Source organism: Chlamydotis macqueenii, chromosome 2 (assembly GCF_036417535.1).
Source record: "Chlamydotis macqueenii isolate bChlMac1 chromosome 2, bChlMac1.mat, whole genome shotgun sequence".
NCBI classification, from domain to species: domain Eukaryota; kingdom Metazoa; phylum Chordata; class Aves; order Otidiformes; family Otididae; genus Chlamydotis; species Chlamydotis macqueenii.
The window spans coordinates 10,071,040-10,093,190 of NC_141557.1; the positions used below are offsets into that span (position 1 = coordinate 10,071,040).

Here is a 22,151-nt window from a genome sequence, read left to right on the forward strand (position 1 = left end):
AAAGCTGTAGTGTGTGGCAACAAAAAAATTGCATCATGGCCTTTTTAAACATGCTGGTTTATGAACAAGAACCAGTATTATTAATGCTCTGCCAAAAGAAATGCCTTCCCGAAATTCAAATCCAAGAGTGACTAAAATTTGAAGAGAAATTTAACCTTCATGCAGAAATAATTTTCTACATTTTCTTCTGGAATGTCACATCCTGAAGTTGGCCACTATATATAAGATGCCTGGCATTCAGCTTTGAAATTTCTACTTCAGAATGAACATACAATATGATGAAACTGGAGAAAATCAGAAGTAAAGTTTGGCTGGTTTAATGGGATGTTTTTAATAATTTTTTTTCTTAAAGTAAAATTAAGGAATTTTCCACAGCTATTTATCCGATACATTACGGACTTACCATTGTACTTAAAGACCTTCAAAGGAGAAGACTGCACAATATCCCCAGACATATCAACCCTAATATTTTACTATCCTTTTTATTAGAAAATCTTTTCATACCCAACAGGTATGGTTCCTCACCGGAGTTTAAGCACTGTTTCTTGTTTTCTGCCAAACATGAAAAAGTCACTTTGTTTGCAGTAACCTTGTAATATTTCCGTCCCCATCTTAACTTCCTAAGGCTAAACTCTCTTCCTCTGCTAGTCACGTTTACTGGCTTTCTCATTATCATCACTGCTGTTCTCCAGATCTTAAATTGCTGCGGCCAAAATCAGGGCCTTAGTAACGGCTAAGTAGAACAGAAGAATTAGTCCACACATTTTACAAGCTACATTCCTCTTTTCTACATGCAGTATGATGTTTGTCTTTCACAACAACACGATACAGCACGACTACAGATCTATTTCTGTAGGTCTATCCTATCCTAGTAGGACAACTATTTCCATCCCGTATTTGTATGGGTGCAGTGACCGTCCTCTGTGGAAGAGCACCTTATTTTTTCAGATAGTCTCTGCAATTCATCAAGATCATTTTGAATTCTACACTGCCCCTCAACTTACTAACCATCTTTCCTTCACATTTGCACCTGCATCACACATCACATATCTTTTTTCCTCCTATATTATTATTTCAAAGAATTTTAAAAGTCAAAAACCAAACCTATGTAATCAGTTATAAAGGCAGGCAACCAATGATTCCTGGATATTGAACATTTCTCAATTCCTCTGGAATCATAGCAAGGATATGCCAAGAGGGACACCAGCTGGGGCAAATATGTTTAAGCCAGACTTCAGGTTTCAAGGTAAGGAGTTGCAGGTCCATGAGGATGGTGGCTGAAAGGCTGGGCGGGAGGAGACTAGGAGAAGAAAAGGGAGTATTCAATATAAGAAGCCAAGAAAAGGTCTTGCCTTGAGTGACAAAATTGTCTTGCTATGGTTCTGAGTGTCTCTGCAGTTAGGAAAAGGGGATGCGTATCCAAGAATTATACTGACATCTGACACAGTGGAAAAAAAATCAGATTTCAGGCTAGCATTCTGTAACAGCCAGTGACACTGGCAGTAAATCCTAATTACAAACCCATAAATTCCACCGCAACTAACAAGCTGTTTTGTTATTAAACCAGATCCTAATTCAGTATGGTTGGAAGTATGGCTCATTACTTCTGTCGACTCACAGAGTCTTGCTTGGGGTTAAAATGAGGCTTTAGAAGTTTCTAAATCTGTGAGTGCATCCTCAACTAATGACCCGAAGACAGTCACTGATCTGTAAGAGCTGATTTAAAATATGGATAATTTATATATTACATAGACACCAAATTAAAAAAGTTACGAGCTAATGATAAGGTATCATAGAACTAGTGTTACTCGCTTTTGAAAATTATACTAAGAACGCTATTCATACTCCTTAACTTTAGATAAATCAGATTTACATGGGTAAATGTCTGAATTAGGTGTCACGAATCTAGCTTCCTAGTAGTCAACAAAACTGTCTAGAAAGGAACAGAGAGCACCTAGGGCATTGGATTTTCCTCTCTCTATATAAAGTGAGCCTCCTTTTTAACACTTCCCTCCCCCGGTCAAATAACTCATGTTGCAGGTCAATTAGCTATCTGAACTTGCATGTGTGAATGTTTGCATAATACCTCGTGTTTAAAGATGCCCTGAAAACAAGGTGCAAAACTACTGAAGCTGTTATCTCTGAGATACTACAGTTCTCTCTCCTCTCTATGTCCAAATAGATGCTGTTACATGGAGGAGACGTGTCCTAATGCAAACACTCTATGATCAACAAAAAAAAAAAAAAATCAAGGCTACACTTTTTAACAAGTATTTTGATTTTTTAAAATTATTATTATTTTTAGCATGCATCTAGTATTCATATAACTAAAAGAAATAGCAACTACTTATCAATTTTACCACCAAGATAACTGAACTGTAGGTTATGAACTGATTTTTTTATTCATTAAAATTTAACAAGATTTGGTAATGAATATAATTTTTTTTTGATAATTCAAAATTAAATTCTACCCAGAAACTAACTGAAAGAACCACAGAAAAGGGTTTTGTTGGGCTTTGGGGGGGCGGGGGGGGAGCGGGGCAGAGGGGGAAGATGTTTTAAAATCAATCGTTCTTTTTGAAGATACCAAGATTGTGTTTAGAGATTTAAGTGTAAGATATTCAGAGGCTCATTAGTTTGTGACAATCTTGTAACATTAAATTTGAGCAAAAAATGTCAATTGGTGGTTCTCCCTAGCCTGGATTTTCCTGACTACAAACTAATTAAAAAAAAAAAAAAACAACAAAAAAACCCAACAGAAAAGGAGCTTGGGAATTTGCAAAACAAGGAGCATCATGGAGTGAAATAGAATTTACAAGGGAATTTACAGTTTGGGAGCACAAAGAACCACACTCATTTTTAAAGCAATACTTGAACCAGTGTGAACAGGTTGCAAGTCCTTACAAACACTGAGTGTATCACCTTTTAAAGAAACTACAGGGATGTTGGTTGTAATATTTATTAGTTTAATATCTTTGCAAAAGCCAACAGTTCACCAGCAAACGCTGTGCTGGTATAGTATGCATTTTATTTCTCAATGAATCAGCAATTGAAGTTAAACGTAAGAGCTTTTACAACAAACTTATCTTGGGTTTTTATTATAAAAAGTTAATTACTTACCCAATGATATGCTGATCAATGAAATTTAAGTAGCCTTTAAAATGCAATAAAAATAGCACAAAAACAATGCACACTTGTTGAAATCATGCAGCAAAACAAATTGCATGCTCTCATTCCACTAGAGTGAGTGGCTTTAGTAGCACTAATCCACACTCTGGCAGATAAAAGGTACAATACAAATAATACCAGAGAACTCACAAATAGTGCTCTATAGAGTGAGGTAGTGTTTTCACAAAAGACTAGTCCCGATGCTCTCCTCTCTTTTAAGTATCCACACCCAAAGTTTCCCTCGTAGATACTCTTAGGAAGATGGAAATGGAAGGAGAAAGCAGAGTGATGGGATTGTGGCAGAATGAATGCATAAGCAGCTCTACTACACAAAAAAGTTAAGGAAAACTGTCAAAGGATTCCAGAGAAAACAGCAGATAACAAAAAGTAACTAAATACTTGTCATTACAAATAATTTCATCTGTTAAATTACTTTCTGTAGTACAGCAAGGTGAAAAATTGTTTGTTTTTTTAATTATTCATTCAAATATATTAACCCACTTTCCAAGTTTACTCTTTGTAGTTCAGATTTATATGGCATATCCAACTAAATAAATTCAGAGGCCAGCCTTCTACACCATTTCTATTTCACTTGAAACATATTTCAGATAAATCATCCCAGTGTCTCAGAAATCCACAACTCTGACACATCTGTGCAAAAGCAATGCCTGTGCTGGGAATTATCCACTATAACTCAAACGAAATAAGGCTGATGACAAGATCTAAAATGTACCAGTGATAAGCATTAACTTAAGAAGTCCACTTTGAAGGTAATAAAAAGTACTTACTCATCTAGAAAATATTTCAGCTGTAATATCAAAGTTGTGGACAAAAGTCTTCAAAACTATTAATAAGTGTGAGTGTAACTTTAACACTTCCTTCTCTTTGAACTTTTTGTTCCTCACAAATACAAGCAACCCAAGAGAGCCATTAGTTTTGCTATCAAACTACATGACCCCTATCAGGGAATATGAGTACATGAGAAGCCAGCAGACTTTCACCTTTACTCTTCTAAACGTTGTTCCACATTAGAATTAAACAGACATAAAAAGATAGAATTTCTCATCTAATAGCAATTCCAAAAAAACAGCAAAACTGAATTTTATACTTCACATATCTATCTATGGTAGGGCTTACTTTATTACTGCCATCATTTACAACTAGGAACAGCTCTTTACTATCCTGAAACAAACTACAAAAAAAAAAAAAAAAAAGTCTGTGCTTGTTATAAGCAAGCTATTTCATAGTCTTGTAGTATAATCCATATAATGACAGAACCATTTTTTAAAATTTGTTTTATGTTTTGCACAAGCAAATAAACAATACTCCAAATGACAACCTAACAGAAATCTCATACAAGTATTCTGCCACTGTAACATCAACTGCACAATATTAATTTCATTATAAGAACTTCAGTATCTTCAAATCTACCATAGATACCATGAACCAAAGCACGAAAAGTTTTTATTGAACTCAAGGAAGTGGGCCTTTTCCCAGTTAGTTCCTTATGCTAATCCCATACTATTTCTGGAAAACACTGTAATAAAAACATGCAGCCTTTCTACTCCAGGAAAGGAGCATTCTTTAAAAAAATCACACTGATTAAAGAAAAATCTTTTATTAAATATATATATATATATATATCTATAATACTATACTAGTAGAAATGTGGACCTTACATTACACGTTTTGAACTGAGAGAAACCATAGAAAACATGGCATAACGTGTGTTAGTAAAGCAGTGTGCCATAGTACCAAGCAAGACATGCTGGAAGTATGCAAGAGATACCCACGACAAAAGGGCATCCATCGGAATGTAACTTACAGGCAGGTTTCTTGCCGAGTCCAGATAGAGAATGAGCAATGCAGAAGAAAGCCCATCATTGGCTTGGTCTTTATCAGCTCTAATGCTTGTTAGCACCTAAACCAAAAACGTACCATAAGCCTTTCTGACAATCAAATATTATTCTTATTCTGTTCTGTTTATGAAAAAAATCTTAAAAACATCTCCCAAAACTCAAACATTCACAAATGCACACTATGAAGCACAACAAGTTTTCAAGACTCATATAGACATTTCAAACACATTTTAATGGAAATTTCCACCCCATTTCCTAATTATTTTTTTTTAGACTGGACAGATTATAATATCATCTCCAGCTTTATCTCCCAGGCTAATGAAATGTTCGATGATATTCTCAAACCATAATACTAAGATAAGACAATGACAAAAGCATTTTAAAGTCCCATGCCACAAGAGTACAATGACAGTTATGACTGGTTTGAGATTTCTAAAGACAAACAGCTTGGAATAAAGTTACAGGTTTATCCAAGTTCCCAGCACTTAGAGAATTAAATTACTTACAGATTTAACTAAAAAAAAAAATCCCCAGACAACAAAAACCACCCCACAACAATTAAGATTAGGATAAAAGTAATATGTTTAATACCTTGTCTAGATTTTCAGCAGTTGGCATCAATGTGAGCCATTCCAGTTTTAAATGCAATTTTCCTTTGGATACTTCATCCAAAGTGAACCACTAAAAGTTAAGCAAAGTGATGTGAAATAATCTGACACCAAACAAACAAATGATTGCAATTGGGTCTTCAAGACATTTAGGAAATGCTAAGCTCTACCAGAAATCTCACAGGGCTGAAGTCTGCATAACCTGAAAAGATCTGATTCATTGTTTAAGATATCCTACTTCCCACTAAATATTACAACACAGAATAACAAAAGCAGCCACACAAACCTCTATGTTACGCGGTAAAAGCATTTTTAAAATATCAAGAGAATCCTTTAAGTTCTGTAAGGATGTCCTGGAAATACAAACCCTGCACAACATTACTATAAAATCTCTCTTACATACAGGACAAAAATTAGTCTGCTAAGTCTAATAATAGTTAAATCAGCCAATTAACTGTTCTCCTGCAAGAAAAAGCTCTCACCAAATATATAAAGTTACTGGTTCTTTCATTTACATAATAGCAATCTTAAAATGACAAGACAGAAGAAGAATGGCATTATTCTTCAGATTCCACCAATTCAGATAGCCCTTAAACCACTATACTGATTGTCAGGGAATCTGTTTCTATTGCATTAAAGTTATTCATGCACATACAGGAACTATCCCCAAGCTACATACAAGAACTATAATACAAGAACAACTACATATACAACAGACGGATTTTTTAACATGAGACTTACTGAACACTTACCTCATCTAGAAGACGCTCCTTTTCAACTTCAATTAAATCTATCATCAAACTAGGAAAAAAAAGAAAATTAAGAAAAAAAAAAAATCAGTATTTTAGTCAAGAAGCAAAAAATCTAATACAGAACTCAAACCCCACCCTGTGCTTGCTGATTATCCAGGCTTCCACTGAGATCAAAAGAGCAGAATAGTATTATTCTAGCCCCTAAGGGAGGAAGAAGTAGGGAATGAAATGGCTGAACGAAGATGAATGCAGCATAACAGAAAATATGCCTATACTAGAACCCATTTTGTAGCTACGAGGGCAACTGGCACAGTATGGCTCACATACATATGACCAAACTCTCAAAACGGTGACCACATCCAAAGCACCCACTGGAAATAGCCCCTGGACATACGCTATGAACAAGTTCATGCTTTGGCATTGTCTGGGAGAGCACTAGTTCACACAAACTAAAAAATGTACATCAGGGAGTCTGCTAAAAATTAAACAGAGCAGACAACCGCATGCCAGTGCATGAACATTTGTCGTGGCTTTATATTTTATCAGTACTGATGTACATGTTATGCCACTTCCCCCCCCCACCACTTCAGTGTAAGATTAGGGAAGTGCAAAGAAAAGAAGCCTTTGTACTACCTACTTCTTTATTTTAATGAGAAGAGAAGTAGGTACTGTTGCTCCTGTTAAGAGAGAAGGAGCTGGAAAGATAAGGGAGTTCTACTCTGTATGGAAAGCAACAATGGGAAGCTCCAAAACTCTGCAAGAAATAAAGGTGACAAATTACTGGAGAAAGAAGCTGACTAAAACCCTGAAATGTTTATGGGTAAACACTAAAGGTAGGCCTACGGAATCTAAGAGTGAGTAATGTTTGCGAAAGCATTACAGCAAAATTTTTTTCTTTAACCAAAAAGTAAAGCTCAGGTTTTAGTGAAAAATAAACTGTGAGCTAGCCATTTAAAAACTATGAAGATGAAAAAACATACAGTCATAAAGCTATATTAACTTTGCCTGAAGAAATAATGAAGACTTAGTGCTAGCTTACAAATATTAAACCAGGTAGGATACAATTCCTAAAACAAACAAACAAACCCAAAAAATCCAACCCCGAAAGGCCTTTTTTTTTTTTCTGAGTATCCACAATACTTACCTTATATTTTTTAAAAATTACGTGGATATACACACATGGGCACATTTTTATATACATATATTTACATATATGAAATAATTAGGGAACTAGTTACTACCATCATTTCAAAAAGATAATGAATTTATAAATTTAGTGATATAGAAGAACTATAACTGCAATAAAATGCAAAAAGAAAAAAAGACTGCATGAAAATATTTAATCTCTTTTCAATACCCGCAAGTATATTCTCCGTAACATTTACCTTCCCAGGAAGTCATCTTTATCTGGATCTTCATCAAAGAGCTCAATCTCTAGTTCCTGTCCTGGGTGCTCATATACTAAGGCCTGAAAGCACAGTAAGATGGTCAATGTAAGTAAGTCAATGGTAAAACTAACTAGCTTTGTTAAATGGCATAGTAAAACAGTGAACTGCAGTGCCTTTGTGTATTAAAGCATATCAAAAAGGAAAGGCTTAAAAAAAAGATGCAATTTAATGAGTAAGTATAAGAGCTTTTCAGATGTGATTTGCTCATGTTGGCTTTAGGAGATCAGACTGCTGCTCAGAATTACTGATGTTAGTCTAGACAAAAGTAGTATATACATCAATGGAGAATTTCTGCTTTGCTACAGAACTTCGGGCTTTTAGAGGGAGACATCAAGAAGCTCCTTGAGGAAGTCCTCAGAGTATCTTCTTGAACAAAAGAAACTGTAGAAGACAACTTTACAGAACGCACAACAAGGTATTTTTATTGATTATACCTCATAAACTTCATTCCATTTTGGATTGAGATTTTCTTTGATGACCTTGCTTTGGAAAATCTGATTGCCCACACGGATGATTCCATAAGGATCTGACTTCCCTTTGACAATCCCTTTCAGGTATGTATCTTTCCCCTCCAGATCCTGAGCTTCAATAAAGTGTATCCTTAGAACACCCTGAAAAAGGAAAAGATGAGATTATGTAGTAATCTGAAAGCCTCCACATCATCACAATTATGCAATATATGTTTTATAATTTCCATTGTGATTTCCTTCACATGAAACTTAGTTTGGATACACTGTAAATTAAGGCATATCAACAATGATCCAAACACAGAGTAGACCTAGCACTTGAGATTTCTGACAAGAAAAATTATCACCAAGAATCAGAAACATGCCAGTTATATTAAGAAACACCATGCTACTGGCAGTGAGTAGCAATAAGTAGTAACAACTTTCAGGTGAAGAGCACTAACAAGATTTTGCAGTGATAATATAAAATATATGCTACTTAATTTTCAGTCTACATAGTTGAACTATACTTTAACAAGTAATATGCTCAAGATTGCAGCAAAACAAAAATAAAATCCTTCTTGGCGTTATTATGAAACATTAACTCCATACAAATGATTTATAAATTAAATCAATTATTTTGCGTGACTGGACTCATGATAATTTGTACCACTGCAGTAACGTAACTATACTTAGAAATTCACACAGATGTGCATATTTTTAAGTTACTACTACAGAAAAAAAAACTAAATGCCAAATCAGTAGTATTAACAGAAACATGCTTACCTTTGGTATTGGAAACCGCAACTGAGCAATCTGCACTTCACTGACAAGAGGAACCGTGATTCTATTTGGAAGGACCAGGTAGTTGGATATTATATCCAATATTATTGTATCTGACAAGCCACTGTTAGAGAAAATAATCCTCAGTTACTTCATGACAATTAAACACATGTTATGTCACACCAGTATACTCCTTTTGGGGAGGTAGAAGACAGATCTGATTTTTAATAAATTTTTAAAAAACAAAGGATCCTTGACAAAATGGCCACCAGATGGAAGCAGCTTACACTGAATAGCAGAAACCAAAGAGATGAATATAAATTTCTCATTTCCCTGCCACCTCAAGTTCCCTCCCCACCCCTCCTTTTAAAGCCACCCAGGGTAAAAGGCTGTTGCAGAAGTTTTCTTGCTTGCATTGCATACAAGTAAGCAGATGTTAACTGTTAATCTACTTTTGTACTTCAGTAATGATTTAACTGTCCCTAAAAGTCTGGCCAACCATTCCTGTATTGTTATGAAACAAGTTGTCCTCTTGAGCTGGGAGGAGTGTCATTTAAAATAGAAACACAAAGAAAACACGCTCGCAGCCAGGTAAAATACAGCCTAGGGAAGCAAAACAGGTTTTGTTCTGGCAAAAAGGGAGTGGCAGTACAGTCACACTGGTAATGAATCATTTAAAAACCCCAACCCCATACCCCTCAAAAACATAGAGAGGAAAAAGATTTCCTAAGCTACGAGTTCACCCAGTTTGGGTCTGAACTGACAACAAACCAGTACGTTGTCACACTTTGCCTACACTGGTGAAGAGACTTCACCACGGAAGACAAGTATCCAGGAAGATTTTAGGGGTGTGTACAAAGATTCAGAGAGAAAATAATAAAAATACTTGACATATTCCGAACTGCAGGTGCACTCCTGCTAAAGCTGGTGGAGTTGCTTTAAGGATGAACGATTTCTCCTCCTAAGTGCACTCCTTTGATGATTCTCCTTTTACAGTCTTTATAAGATGCAGATAATGTTTGATTACTTCGAACATTTTTCAGATGAAACACTTGTGCATTTTGAAACACAGATGAAACCTTGTGAAGTTTTTCTAAGACTGAATCTGCAGTTGGGAGCAGCTCTGACTCAGCAGCTAGCATACAAACACAAAAGCTGCAGTGAAATGTAATATATATTACATTTTAATCTGAGAAAATTTCATGGTAAGCAAGAAAGATATTAAGATAGAGATGGTTAACAGAATTAACCCATTAAATACAACCTGTCCCACTTCAAATTCACACTGATATTTCATGCCAGAGATCTGCACCCTGCACAACCTGCATCCTTGTGGCTGCCCACCTCCACTGTAAATCCAAATGAACTATGAAAGAACATGAAAGAACACGGCCGACTTTTTAATGGCATCCAGTACAACAGGAAGAGAAGAAACTCAAGACTACATCAAGATCAGTGGACAGGTCCGCGCAGACCTCTGTTTGTTCTCCGAAAGAAGGAACAATGGGCACTGTTGCTCAGGTAAGTTTCCTCTCAACTTCTGTCAGTTAATTCATGTCTGTCCTAAAGAGGAGTCTTCATTCCCCTTCCTTTCTTGCAGAGCTTACCCAGTCAGACTGACAAAGATTTTCATTCTACGTGAACACTGCACCCTACAAATTTATAGTTTCAGTAATTTTTAAGATAACTACTACAATTATGTTATTTGAAAATAAGTAGCTTCCTTGAGTACTCTCACAGCCTGGCTCCTCCTCACAGAGAGATGTTAATTCCACTCCTCTGTAAACTACACTAATGGTGGAGTATGAAACGCTTGTGTCCTTTTCCTTGTGGAGTCATAAGAGCAATGGAAGTTACTAACAGCTGACAGGGAAGCTTCCAGCAGCAAATGCAGAAATTCATTTAGCAGAAGATATTTACAAACAGAGTATAAGTAGTTCAGTGTACAGTCAACATCCATTGAATGAAAAAGGTACCTGCAGTGGCAGCAATCTCTTGTTCATCATTGTTTTTAACAACTACAATATTCAAGATGTTGTACCAAAATATACAATCTATCTACACAGATAAGAAAAACCAATGCAGCACTGAAGATATTTCCTGGCAAGGCAGAGCATGAGTCACCTCTGTTACAGTTACTATAGAAACTTCACCACATGTAGATGGCACCATTATACGGAGACGTGGCCAAGCTTGGTTGCTCTGGAAACCATAAACTTGAGATGTGTAGCAAGACTTTGTTTACATCTGAGGTTTTGTGTTTGCAGTCAGGCAAATATATAGCATGATATGAATCTCAGGAGCCTAGTAAGCTTAAGCACTAAACATAAACTCACTAGTGTTATGTTAAAATAGCAAATTATTACTCAGGAGCTGTATTTTGGAAGCCATTTTCTCACTCATCAAGAAAACCTCCTTCATCAGAGGCAGTCTTGAGCAGGCTTGAAACAGAAGCAGTTCTTGCAGCCATTAACCTACTTAACGAAAGTTCTGATTTCAAACTGTTCAACTGGGATTCCATGTAATGGCTTCACATGTCTAAATAAAGTAAAAACCATTTCAGTCATGCAATTGAGCACTAAAGGATTAATTTAATACCTAAATTCAAACTCTTTTTTTTAAATAATAAAAAATAATTCAGGAGTCAGCCAGCTCTTGAGAGTATGGGATCCAATGAAAGGACGAGTCACAAAATCCAAGTGTGTATCAGATCTGTGATCATCCCCCTTGCCATTGTCTCAGTATTAAAACCCCCCTGAGTAACTATTACAGCTTCATTATGATGAATATATTCATGGATTTAACCTTATCAGGATTGCAATGATGCCAAGCAGCTTGGTTTTCACCTCTACTTCTGCTTTTTTTCTTCGGGGTTTTATCATATACTATTTTGAAAAGCTCTGAATAAGCCAAGCATTTTTTCTATCTATATATGGTCAATGTTTTTGCTACTCCATTTGACCTTCACATAATAAACTGAAAGCTTTAAAAGTAAGTACTTGAAGAGATCAGAAAGTTTATTTAATTTGGTTACTGTCGTAAGGTATTTCCAACTCCCTTTACACAAGCAACTAGAAATGTATCAGCATACATAGCCATGAGCCAAGATGTTGCGAACCCACTGGCATGAAAAACACGGCGCTCTGCCTCTCTGCTGTCCTAGGAGATGGTAGATAGGAAATTCACAAGATTGTGAAAATCTGGAAAAGCTGAGAACACTATAAAAAGCACATTAAAAATCTTATTTTCAAAACATTTTTAAAAAGACCTACTAGATATACTTCTGATGTACTTTCACCTGTAGTGAAATCACTACCTTCTGCATATTGAGCAATTTCATATAATACTAAATTAAGAGATAACGCTTATGTAACCTAAAATTATTTAGCTGATGATCTTCAGATTTTCTGGGGTTTATTGGGGTAGAAAAACATGAAACACTGCTTTACATATACTTACTTCAGTCCCGGAACATCAAGAAGATTAGTCAGTCCAGTCCAGTTGATTTCCAAAAGCTGTGAATTCCAGAGAAAAGGTGGGCAGGCGGGGAAGAAAAGACAAAAAAAAAAAAGAAAAGCAACTTAGAATCCAAAACACTGAAGAAATAAACCTGATCACTATAAATTCTGATCAGCGGAGGGTTAATAACTAGTTTTCAGCACTTTCTTAAACAGAAAACCAAACCCTCTTCCATTCTAAATAATTAAATAATTTTAAGCTACATTTTTTAAACAGTTATAAAAACAACTCACCATCCTCTTATCCATCCTTCCACACATACCTATAAATACACACACATATAAATACACACATGCACACCCCAATATTCACGTGTACATAGTATCTACTACATACAACCAATATCAGATAATGAAACGTGGCCCTATTATCTGGAGAGATATTTTCATATTCACCAGAGACCCATTATAGATGAACAGTCACCAACCAGGCCCTCCTCAGTGGTGCCCAGTGACAGGACCAGAGGCAATGGGCACAAACTGAAACACAAGAGGTTCTCTCTAAAATCAGGAAACACTTTACTGTGAAGGTCACTGAGCACTGCCACACGTTGCCCAAAGAGGCTGTGGAGTCTCCACCTTTGGAGATACTCAAAAGCCACCTCGGCATGGTCCTGGCCAACCTGAGCTAGGTGGCCCTGCTTGAGCAAGAGGATCAGACTAGATGACTTCCAGCTGTCCCTGCCAACCTCAATTATTCTATGAGTCTGTGAACATATTACAACAGAAAACAAATATTTGGTCCCATGGAAGGAATAACGTTAGTATCTTCCTAACTACGCCACTCAGAAGGGTGAATAAACCTACAAACTTTAATAGAATGCTTAAAATTTAGCACTTTCCCTGCTGAAATTCACTCAGAAAAATCATGGCAAGTTTTTTCTTAGCTTCCTTCTTTGACTGTATTACACTCCCGTGTCTCTGTATAGGCAGAAGAGAAACAGAAACAGACTCCTCTAACACAGACATCTAACTCAAACTCCAGTGGGTGACTGAAAAGTTTTCTCTCTACCTCCATCGACCAAAAGGAGTCCAGCGGAGATCTGCTGTATTTCAACACTTAGAAACCAATGCACGTAGAACAAAATAATTATAATTTTATACAGATCATTACAGTTTATCAGCTTGCTGCTTCTAAATGCAATTTTCTAAACCCTTCAGGATATTCACGTTTCCCAGACTATGAAAGAATGAATGAAAGTCAAAACCATTTTTCATTCTGTCATTACAGCATCAGACAAAAGAGCTGTCCTGTTGTCCTGTCACTGGAAACCAGAGAAGAGTGTGTCTCCATGGTCTTTACTTCCCCCATTAGATATTTATATACATTGACAAGATCCCCTCAAAGCTTCTCTTCCCAAAGCTAAACAAGCCCAGCTCTTGCAGCCTCTCCTCACGTGACAGATGCTCCAGTTCCTTAGCCAGGTTTGTGGCATTTCACTGGACTCATTCCAGCATGTCCATGTCTCTGTTGTACTGGAGAGTCCCACACCGGACTCATCACTCCAGTGATGTGTAGAGGGGAAGCATCACCACTGTTGACCTGCGGGCAATGCTTTTCCTAGTGCAGCCCAGGATGCAGTTGGCCACCTTTGCCATACGGGCACATTGCCGACTTCTGCTCGCCTTTTTGTCCACCAGAACAACCCCAGATCTTCTTCTGCAAAGCTGCTTTCCCATCAGTCAGCCCCCAGCCTGCCCTGGTACATGGGGTTATTCCTCCCCAGGCACAGGACTTTTCATTTCCCTTTACTGAACTTCAAGAGATTGCTGTTGGCACATTTCTCCAGCTTGTCAAAGTCCCTCTGAACAACAGCAACTGGTGCATTGACCACTCCTTCCAGTTTTAAGCAAGCAAACTTGCTGACGGCACACTCTGTCCTGCCATCAAGATGTGCTGGCTCCAATATTTACCCCTGGAGTATACCACTACATACTGTCCTCTAGCTGGACTTCATATCACTAACCACAGCCCACTGAGCCTTGAGATTTCAGCCACTTTTCAGTCAAGCTCATTGTCCACTTATCTGGTCGTACTTTATCAGTTTACCTATGAGGATGTTGTGGAAGACAGCATCAAAAGCTTTACTGAAGTCAAGATAAGTAACATTCATTGTTCTCACCTCAACCACCAAGCCAGCCTTCTTATCACATTGGGCCATTGGTTAACCATGATTTCCTGTTCATAAATCCATCCTGACTACTCCCTATAACTTTCTTGTCCCTTCTCCCTTACCAGCAGGATTGAGATTCCCCCCTTGGGCCCCCGTGCCTTTGAATCACACCCAGAACCATGTAGTCACACTTGATGTTTTCCAGATCTCTCCTAGAAATGGTGTTGGTGCCCACATGGAAAAGTAGCAGTGGGTTAATAGTCTGAGGGCCAGACAAGTTTTAACCATTCACAACATCCCGAATCTATAGCCCAGGCAAGTAGCAAACCTCCCGAGACAACAGGTCAGGATGGCTGTCCCCCTCTGTCCCCTGCAGCAGGGAGCTGCTCAGTTCTATCAGCTACCATCTCCTCCTGGTGCTTCAGTGGGGCTTAGGCTCTGCTGGCTGGGATGCTCCCAGCCTCTACTCTGCTACACTGGCCCTGAACCTCTTCCACAGTCCCAAGTCCGCAAGCGGCATAGGAGTCATCTTCCTTGTGCCAGAAAGCTTCCAGCTTTCCCCATCTTGGGAGAATCTCATCTAGTTCTGTTTCCAGAAGGTCAGAGGTCCTGTTTCAGATGACCCCCCTCTACAAATAACCAAGCTAGATGCATATGTGAGGGTAATTAAATTCAGCTTAAGCCATGTACTTGTTCATATACATTTGTTATATCTGAAACCAGACTGTCGGAATCTCAAGTGAAAAATACTACCAGTAGTAGTTGTACAGAGACCATACAGAGCCCGGTAGAGAGACTGCTGACCACCATTCTTCAGGTGAAAGCATGAAGATATCATTGGCTACAGTACCATTTTGTATTCAATGTCTTTTTCAAGATATCTCATTTCAAACTAGTTTTGCCCACTTTACTTTAGAGTACTAGCGGGATTATTGTTAGTGAGACAAGGCTAACCTACCTTATACAAGAAAAAGTATTGTACTTGAAATGCATAATATGGGCAGGAGGTAGAGATAATTGAAATTAAGTTAAGCCTGGGAAGAGGGAGGGGTATGGGAAAATTGTTTTTGTTATCTTCCTCATATCCTGCTTTTTGTTTTATTAATAATAATAATAAATAAATAATTTTCCCCAAGTCGAGTCTGTTTTGCCCGTAATGGTAACTTGAAGGATCTCTCCCTGTCTTATCTCAAACCTCGAGCCTTTTTTTTTTCCCTTATATTGTCTCCCCCTATTCTCTCAGAGGGTGGGGGGAGTGAGTGAGAGACTGTGTAGCTTGGTCCCAAGTGGGGATAAACTACAACCAACAGTTTTACATAATGATGTTTTCAGAATGCATAGAAAATTAGAAAGTATTTGCATTTCCTTTTTATTTTTTCATGCTTTGTTTAGTTGTCATACTGCAGCCTCAGTTAGGGCCAGACTACGCAGCTTCTCTCTTGCTCCCCCCACTCTCTGAGAGAATAGGGGGAGACAATATAAGGGAAAAAAGCTCGAGGTTTGAGATAAGGACAGGATCATTAGTGTTACCGTTACGGGCAAAACAGACTCAACTTGGCGAAAACTATTCATTTATTACTAAAAACAGCAGGATAATGAGACAAAGAACAAGATAAACTCCCCCCACCCCTCCCTCTTCCCAGGCTTAACATTATCTCTACTACCTCCCTCCCCCTGCCCAGCAGCACAGAGGGGAAGAGGGAATGGGGGTTGTGGTCAGTTCATTACACATTGTTTTACCCTGCTGCTTCATCGTTGGGGGAAGAACTCCTCGCATTCCTCCCCTGCTCCATCGTGGGGTCCCTCCCACGGGCCACAGTCCTTCGTGAAACTGCTCCGGCCTGGGTCATCTCTTCCACGGGGCGCAGTCCCTCCAGAACAGCTGTCCCAGGGTGGGCCCTCCACAGGCCACAGCCTCCTTCAGGCATCCGCCTGCTCCAACAGGGGTCCTCCACGGGCTGCAGGTGGATCTCTGCTCCTCCATGGGCCTCCATGGGCTGCAGGGGCACAGCCTGCTCCACCATGGTCTTCACCATGGGCTGCAGGGGAATCTTGGCCAGGAGCAGCATTACTCCTCCCCCTCCTTCATCACTGACCTTGGTGTCTGCAGCCATTCTTCTCACAAGAAAAATTCTTCACAACAGGCTGGCAGACGCCTCTCAGGTTCTCTTCACATCATCCATCTCATCTCCTCTCCACTTCCTGCAGCCGGGCCGGGCCGAGTTGGGCCCAGTCGGCCGCCCGGCGGGAGGCCAGAGAGTGAGGCCTGCAAGGCCCACAAGGCTCACGCCTCCCCCTCTGCACCTCTGCCCCTGCTCAGCTCCTTCACATCTTCTTTTTTTTTTTTCTTCTGTTTTCCCCTTCTTAAATACGTTATCACAGAGGCGTTATCAGGGAACATTCTGCTACCAATTGGCTCGGCCTTGGCCAGCAGCAGGTCCACCCTAGGCCCGGCCGAGTCCACTGAACAAAGGGGAGCAACTTCTAGCAGTTTCCTACAGAAGCTACCACCTTAGGCCCTCCCTCACTAAATAAAACCAGAACATTAGTACATTGCATACACCAGTTAAGATGGCAAAACCCTGCTCTGTCTCCTAAGCAGACTTAACCAAATTAAATTAATTGAGCAATATAATGCATGTTGAAATTCAGCATTGAGAAACCTCCTATAACAGACTGAAATATATCACAGTGGTTTCAGTATTAACTTCCACAACACAAAAAAAAAAAAACCCCAAAGAACATCCTATGAGATAACAACTGAAAGATTTTCAATTTATGTGACCAAAAAGCATTCAAAAGGTTGGAATACAGCATATGAAACACATGCAGTGCCTATGGTACAACCTGACCATCAACACCTTAATTATTACACATCTCTTCTCAAAAATAAGGTTACCAGTTAATTTTGTCATCAATCCTTAACCTACGAAGCATGTAAAAAATAATTACACAAAGAAACTGAAAAATGGCTACTAAGAGTGGTCATTTAGACAAGAAATGCAATTAGTACATATAATATCAGAAACATCTAGTCATGCACTTATTTTACAGGAATAAATACAAAGACAGAGGTAAATTTCAGAAATGTTAAAGACAAATCCTTTTCCATTCAAAGTTGGAGCTAAGAAATTAAAAAACATTACTAAAGCTAAGCACTTTATAGGATTATTAGAAAAGCTTTGCAAATAAATCTTAAGCAATGAAATGTTTTGGAAGGAATATGAGCCTTCCAACTCCTGGCATAAATTAAGCTTTCACTATTTGGGCTTTGAAGGTAAGTCCTCCTTGAAGACAAGATTTGCCATGTTTGCCCACCACAGTGCTTCCTTTCCAGTTCTAGCAGAAAGGCCCAGGAGTAATAAATCTTAGTCCACAGCTGTTAGTAACAAGTTATTTTTTTTTTCCATGTTTGTCTTTGGTTTTGGTGTTCTTCCTCCCTCCACCGCCACATTCCTCTCAATAAGGTTGTTTCAAGTCTGCACTTTTGGCTTCCAAACATAATCAGACTTCAGCATAAGATACATCTTTTGTAACATAAGAAAATAAGAGTTTTACAAAAAGCAACACTAAGTTCAGGCTTAAAAAAGCTTATACCTGCAGTAGTATGGAAATAGCACTGACAGCAGATCAACTCACATAGAGAGAGAAGAAAGCAGTCAAATCTACAGTATTGCTTGATATGCAGGAGGGAGTCTTTCCAGCCATAGTTCAGCCAAATAACAAGGATTTTCACTCTACATTTTGGGTATTACCATGCTGGAGAAGATGACCCCCTAACCTGCGGTTCTTGCAGTAAGTTCAAGCAACATCACCAAGCTAACAAACTGAAGAGCCCTATGGAGAAAAAGAGAGCAAGCACACGACTGACAGCTGATGAATCATTTTATGAGGCCCTGAATACAAAAAGAAATTCCATACTTAAAGAAAAGTTTTGGCCTATAAATATCCAAAATAGCTTAACAGTATCATTTTCTTCTCTGTCACCACTTTGAGCAATGTATAATTCTCTTAGTTTAGTTAACTTCAGGGAATGCCAGCTGGTTCTCTGTGGCAGAACTAACAGGGCACTGGAAAGACTGCATTCAGGATTTGTCACCAAGTGAAACTCTGCCAGGAGCCAGAAACGATGTGATGTCTTTCCACAACACATTGCAACTGAGAGAGCTGATATGCCTTGCATAGACTCTTACCAGCCCGCTTACTGGCTGGCCTAGAGTGGGATTTCAGACACCAGTTACATTTTCCGATGAAGTAGTACATGTGTCATGTTACCCAAAGCTCTTTCAACTCTTCCTCTGCTCAGATTAGTGAAAACAAATTATGTTTCCTCCCTGAAAACAAATAAATGTGTGTCTTATCAAGGCTCTGTACTGAGAACTAATGCAACACATACATTGAAAGAGTTTTTACAAAATATATAAACATCCCCGTAGCCTTTTAGAAAAGGTAGGCTAAAAACTGATGAGCATTTTCACATATTTGCTGTTCTCAACACCCTAGATGCCTTCACAAAGGGAAAAGAATGTACTGATGTACTGAAATGTAGAACATACAGGGCCATAACTGAAGTTCACAGCAGCACAAAAGGCAGCTTCTAAACACTGCCAACCTTGTGGCTTCATTTGGCTGCCACAAGCGTTACTAGCTCTCAGAAGACAAGCCACAAAGTATTTTAAACTGCTGATGAAAAACTTCCTGCTAATCAAGTTATGGAAGTGGAAGATTTCTGCAGCACAAATTTAAGCTCTGCTACATGGCACAATGACACAGTTCCATCTAAGTTGCATTTCTCAGAAATGTATTATAAGAAGGGGACTAACATGCCCTCTTCTGTTACTTGTGAATGGCCACGCAGAACCACAGCACAAGTAGTTTGTTAGCAGAGCGCAGCCTATTACCACTACAATGCTAAAGTGCTAACATTATTATAATAATTTAATAAGTAACAGTATCCAGTGTATTTCCCCAGTAAGCACATAATAAACTCAGCCCGTCAAACAACGCTTGACTATACAATACCATAAGAAGTAGAAGTCACACTGATTTTCACCATTGCTATAGGAAATACAGCACATCTCTGCACAGAAACTGTGTTTAGCAGTAGTAAGTTTCTCAGTTGTAACTGTCTAAAGATTTCAGTGAGACAATTGCTACAGAGATAAGATATATAGTTGTGGGGGTAACAGACAGAGCAGGCAAGTTTTTGAGTTAAGGTCACCAGTTAAGGATCACAGTTGGTCTTACAAAAATCCAGTGCACCTTGCTATTCTCCATAGTGTCAACTACTCCAAGCCACAGCTCAAGCCAACGCCCTCTACTTTCCACGGCTTTCTACCCTTCTACCAGTCCTGCATTTTGGTTCCCACCCTCATACTACTACTGACACTCTCCTGACTGCTTAGTGAGCCAGACCAAGATGCTAAAATACATCTGAAGGACAGGAAACTAGTCACTTCTTGTTGTATTCAATATTCTGCCAGCTTATGTCCCTCACCTGGCTTTCTTCAGGAGCAGCAGTTTCAACACTGGTAGAAGGAAGTCACTAACACTGAATGAGAGGACATAGGGAGAGAAGAATAGGGTACTGCGGAAGCATAAACAGTGATGGCCCTTAAAACATCCCATAAGCTATCCAAATTGAAAATAAAAAAAAAGTAAGCAAATTACAAGTATACAAAGTAACAGTGCAAATCACTGTCACTTTATAAGCAACCAGACTAATTCTTAAATACTATAACAGTACCTACATTTCAGAATTTACCCATTTGTTTCACAAACACGTTTAAAAAAGGTTTAAAAGTTTTGAAGCAAAGCTCGTATGTTCTGAAGGCATTTTTGATCAACTAAAAGCAAACCAAATCAACATTCTTCTGCATTCTACATAACCACTTTATGGTTTTATCCAGTCATGTCACTAGGACTCCTTCTTGATGCAAGCACTCCTTTTGAGTCTAATTTTGATCAGTACTGATAATTTTGAAAGTCACATCCAGCACTGAATTTTCCAAAGTCATAAATAAAACTAAACCAATATTAAATAAATCAAAACTACAGGACAGAACCAGTCTGTAAAGTGAGCAGAGGGAGAGCAGTGCTCAAGTTGGAAAGCAGAGGGCAAAACCGTGAATATCAAAATGAGATCTTTGGAAGAGTTGTCCACTTTTCCTGGAAGGCATTCTGTTTTCCAGCCATTGTTTTTTTAGAACAGTAGCACTGGTATTTTCATGTGTCTGTTTTGTGAGGTTTTTTAAAAAAAAGAGAGAAGGATTGGGTTAGGACATGCTGTCAGTATTAAGTATGCCACTGAATTTTAAAAATTACCAATTTGCAGTACAGCTATAAGCACATAGCTATAAGCACACTTCTGTAACTGAACCAAAATTAAAAATAATTAACTATGGGATATTTTGTTTTAAAAGTAAAAGGTAACTACACCTAGAGAAGCAGAATACATGGTAAATACGCATAATGTTAACACAATGAGAAGTAATGCAAAAAACCTTACAAATCCTGACTATTTACACAGTGCTAACTTCTCTCTAGCATTGAAGCTCAGAGATCTAAAAGACTACTTCAAAACATCAGAATGCATGTATTTCTCTCTCTTGAAATCTCTTACATACTTAGACATATTTTATAAGCTGGTGAAGTTTTTAGTACCTTCTTCACAACAACAAGAACAAAATACAGTATTTTAAAAGTTTCATATAAAGTAAGAAGTCTCGCAGCATCAAAACCTCCATGCATTACTCAGAAATAGGAGACTGGTAAACTCATTAAACAAGTATGTTTGGAACTATTAATTTAGGCAGTGTTACCTTATATAGTCATTAAGGCCAGCAAACAGATGATACAGAGCAAGAGGAATTGTTGCCAGTTACTTTAGACTGGAAAATATGAGAACAAAATCTAATGCTAGCTGCCAACTAACTCCTCTTCTAACAAAAATACTGAGGAAAAGCTTTCCTTGGCTGAAGCTACTTGCTCCCTAGTAAGAGGGCAGAATTTGGTTATTGCTATAAGCAGCATTATTTTACATTTTTCTACAGAAGTTAGAAAAATAAACACCAAGATGACACACTGCAGTGGGGAGAGAAGTCTGCTTGGAAAAAACTGAATATCTATGTATAACTGTCAAAATTATTGAATAACTTTATTCAAAGATACAGTTTTTTAACAATCTACTCTTAAGTTTGCTCAGACCTTGACCACTAGCTTAGTTTTTAAATGAAAGGAGGATTAAAAACTTTAAATATTTTAACTTTAAACTTTAAATATTTTAAAACTTTAATATTTTTGGGGTGGGGGTGACTTCATTTTCATACTCCAGTCTACTTCCCATCCTTTTTTGTCCCACTAAGTCAAGCAGTGGCACAGGAGAGGAAGTAAAGACAAAACTGCTCTGGACCAGGTCTTTCCCAAAGTTCAAAAAACTACTGACCACAAATGAGA

The 22,151-nt window shown here is 38.2% G+C and overlaps 1 protein-coding gene across 2 annotated transcripts in view; it reads right to left on the reverse strand.

Moving 5' to 3' along the window:
• ESYT2 (extended synaptotagmin 2) overlaps nucleotides 1-22,151 on the reverse strand; it is an 82,169-nt gene that overhangs the window by 16,785 nt on the left and 43,233 nt on the right. For both annotated transcript variants that reach the window (XM_086741883.1, XM_086741884.1), the window contains exons 7-13: nucleotides 12,524-12,579; nucleotides 9,068-9,188; nucleotides 8,270-8,446; nucleotides 7,773-7,855; nucleotides 6,388-6,436; nucleotides 5,619-5,708; nucleotides 4,994-5,089 (exon numbers count right to left, since the gene is read on the reverse strand). In XM_086741883.1, the coding sequence (XP_086598009.1) occupies nucleotides 4,994-5,089; nucleotides 5,619-5,708; nucleotides 6,388-6,436; nucleotides 7,773-7,855; nucleotides 8,270-8,446; nucleotides 9,068-9,188; nucleotides 12,524-12,579 (672 nt within the window). The remainder of the gene's footprint in view (nucleotides 1-4,993; nucleotides 5,090-5,618; nucleotides 5,709-6,387; nucleotides 6,437-7,772; nucleotides 7,856-8,269; nucleotides 8,447-9,067; nucleotides 9,189-12,523; nucleotides 12,580-22,151) is intronic.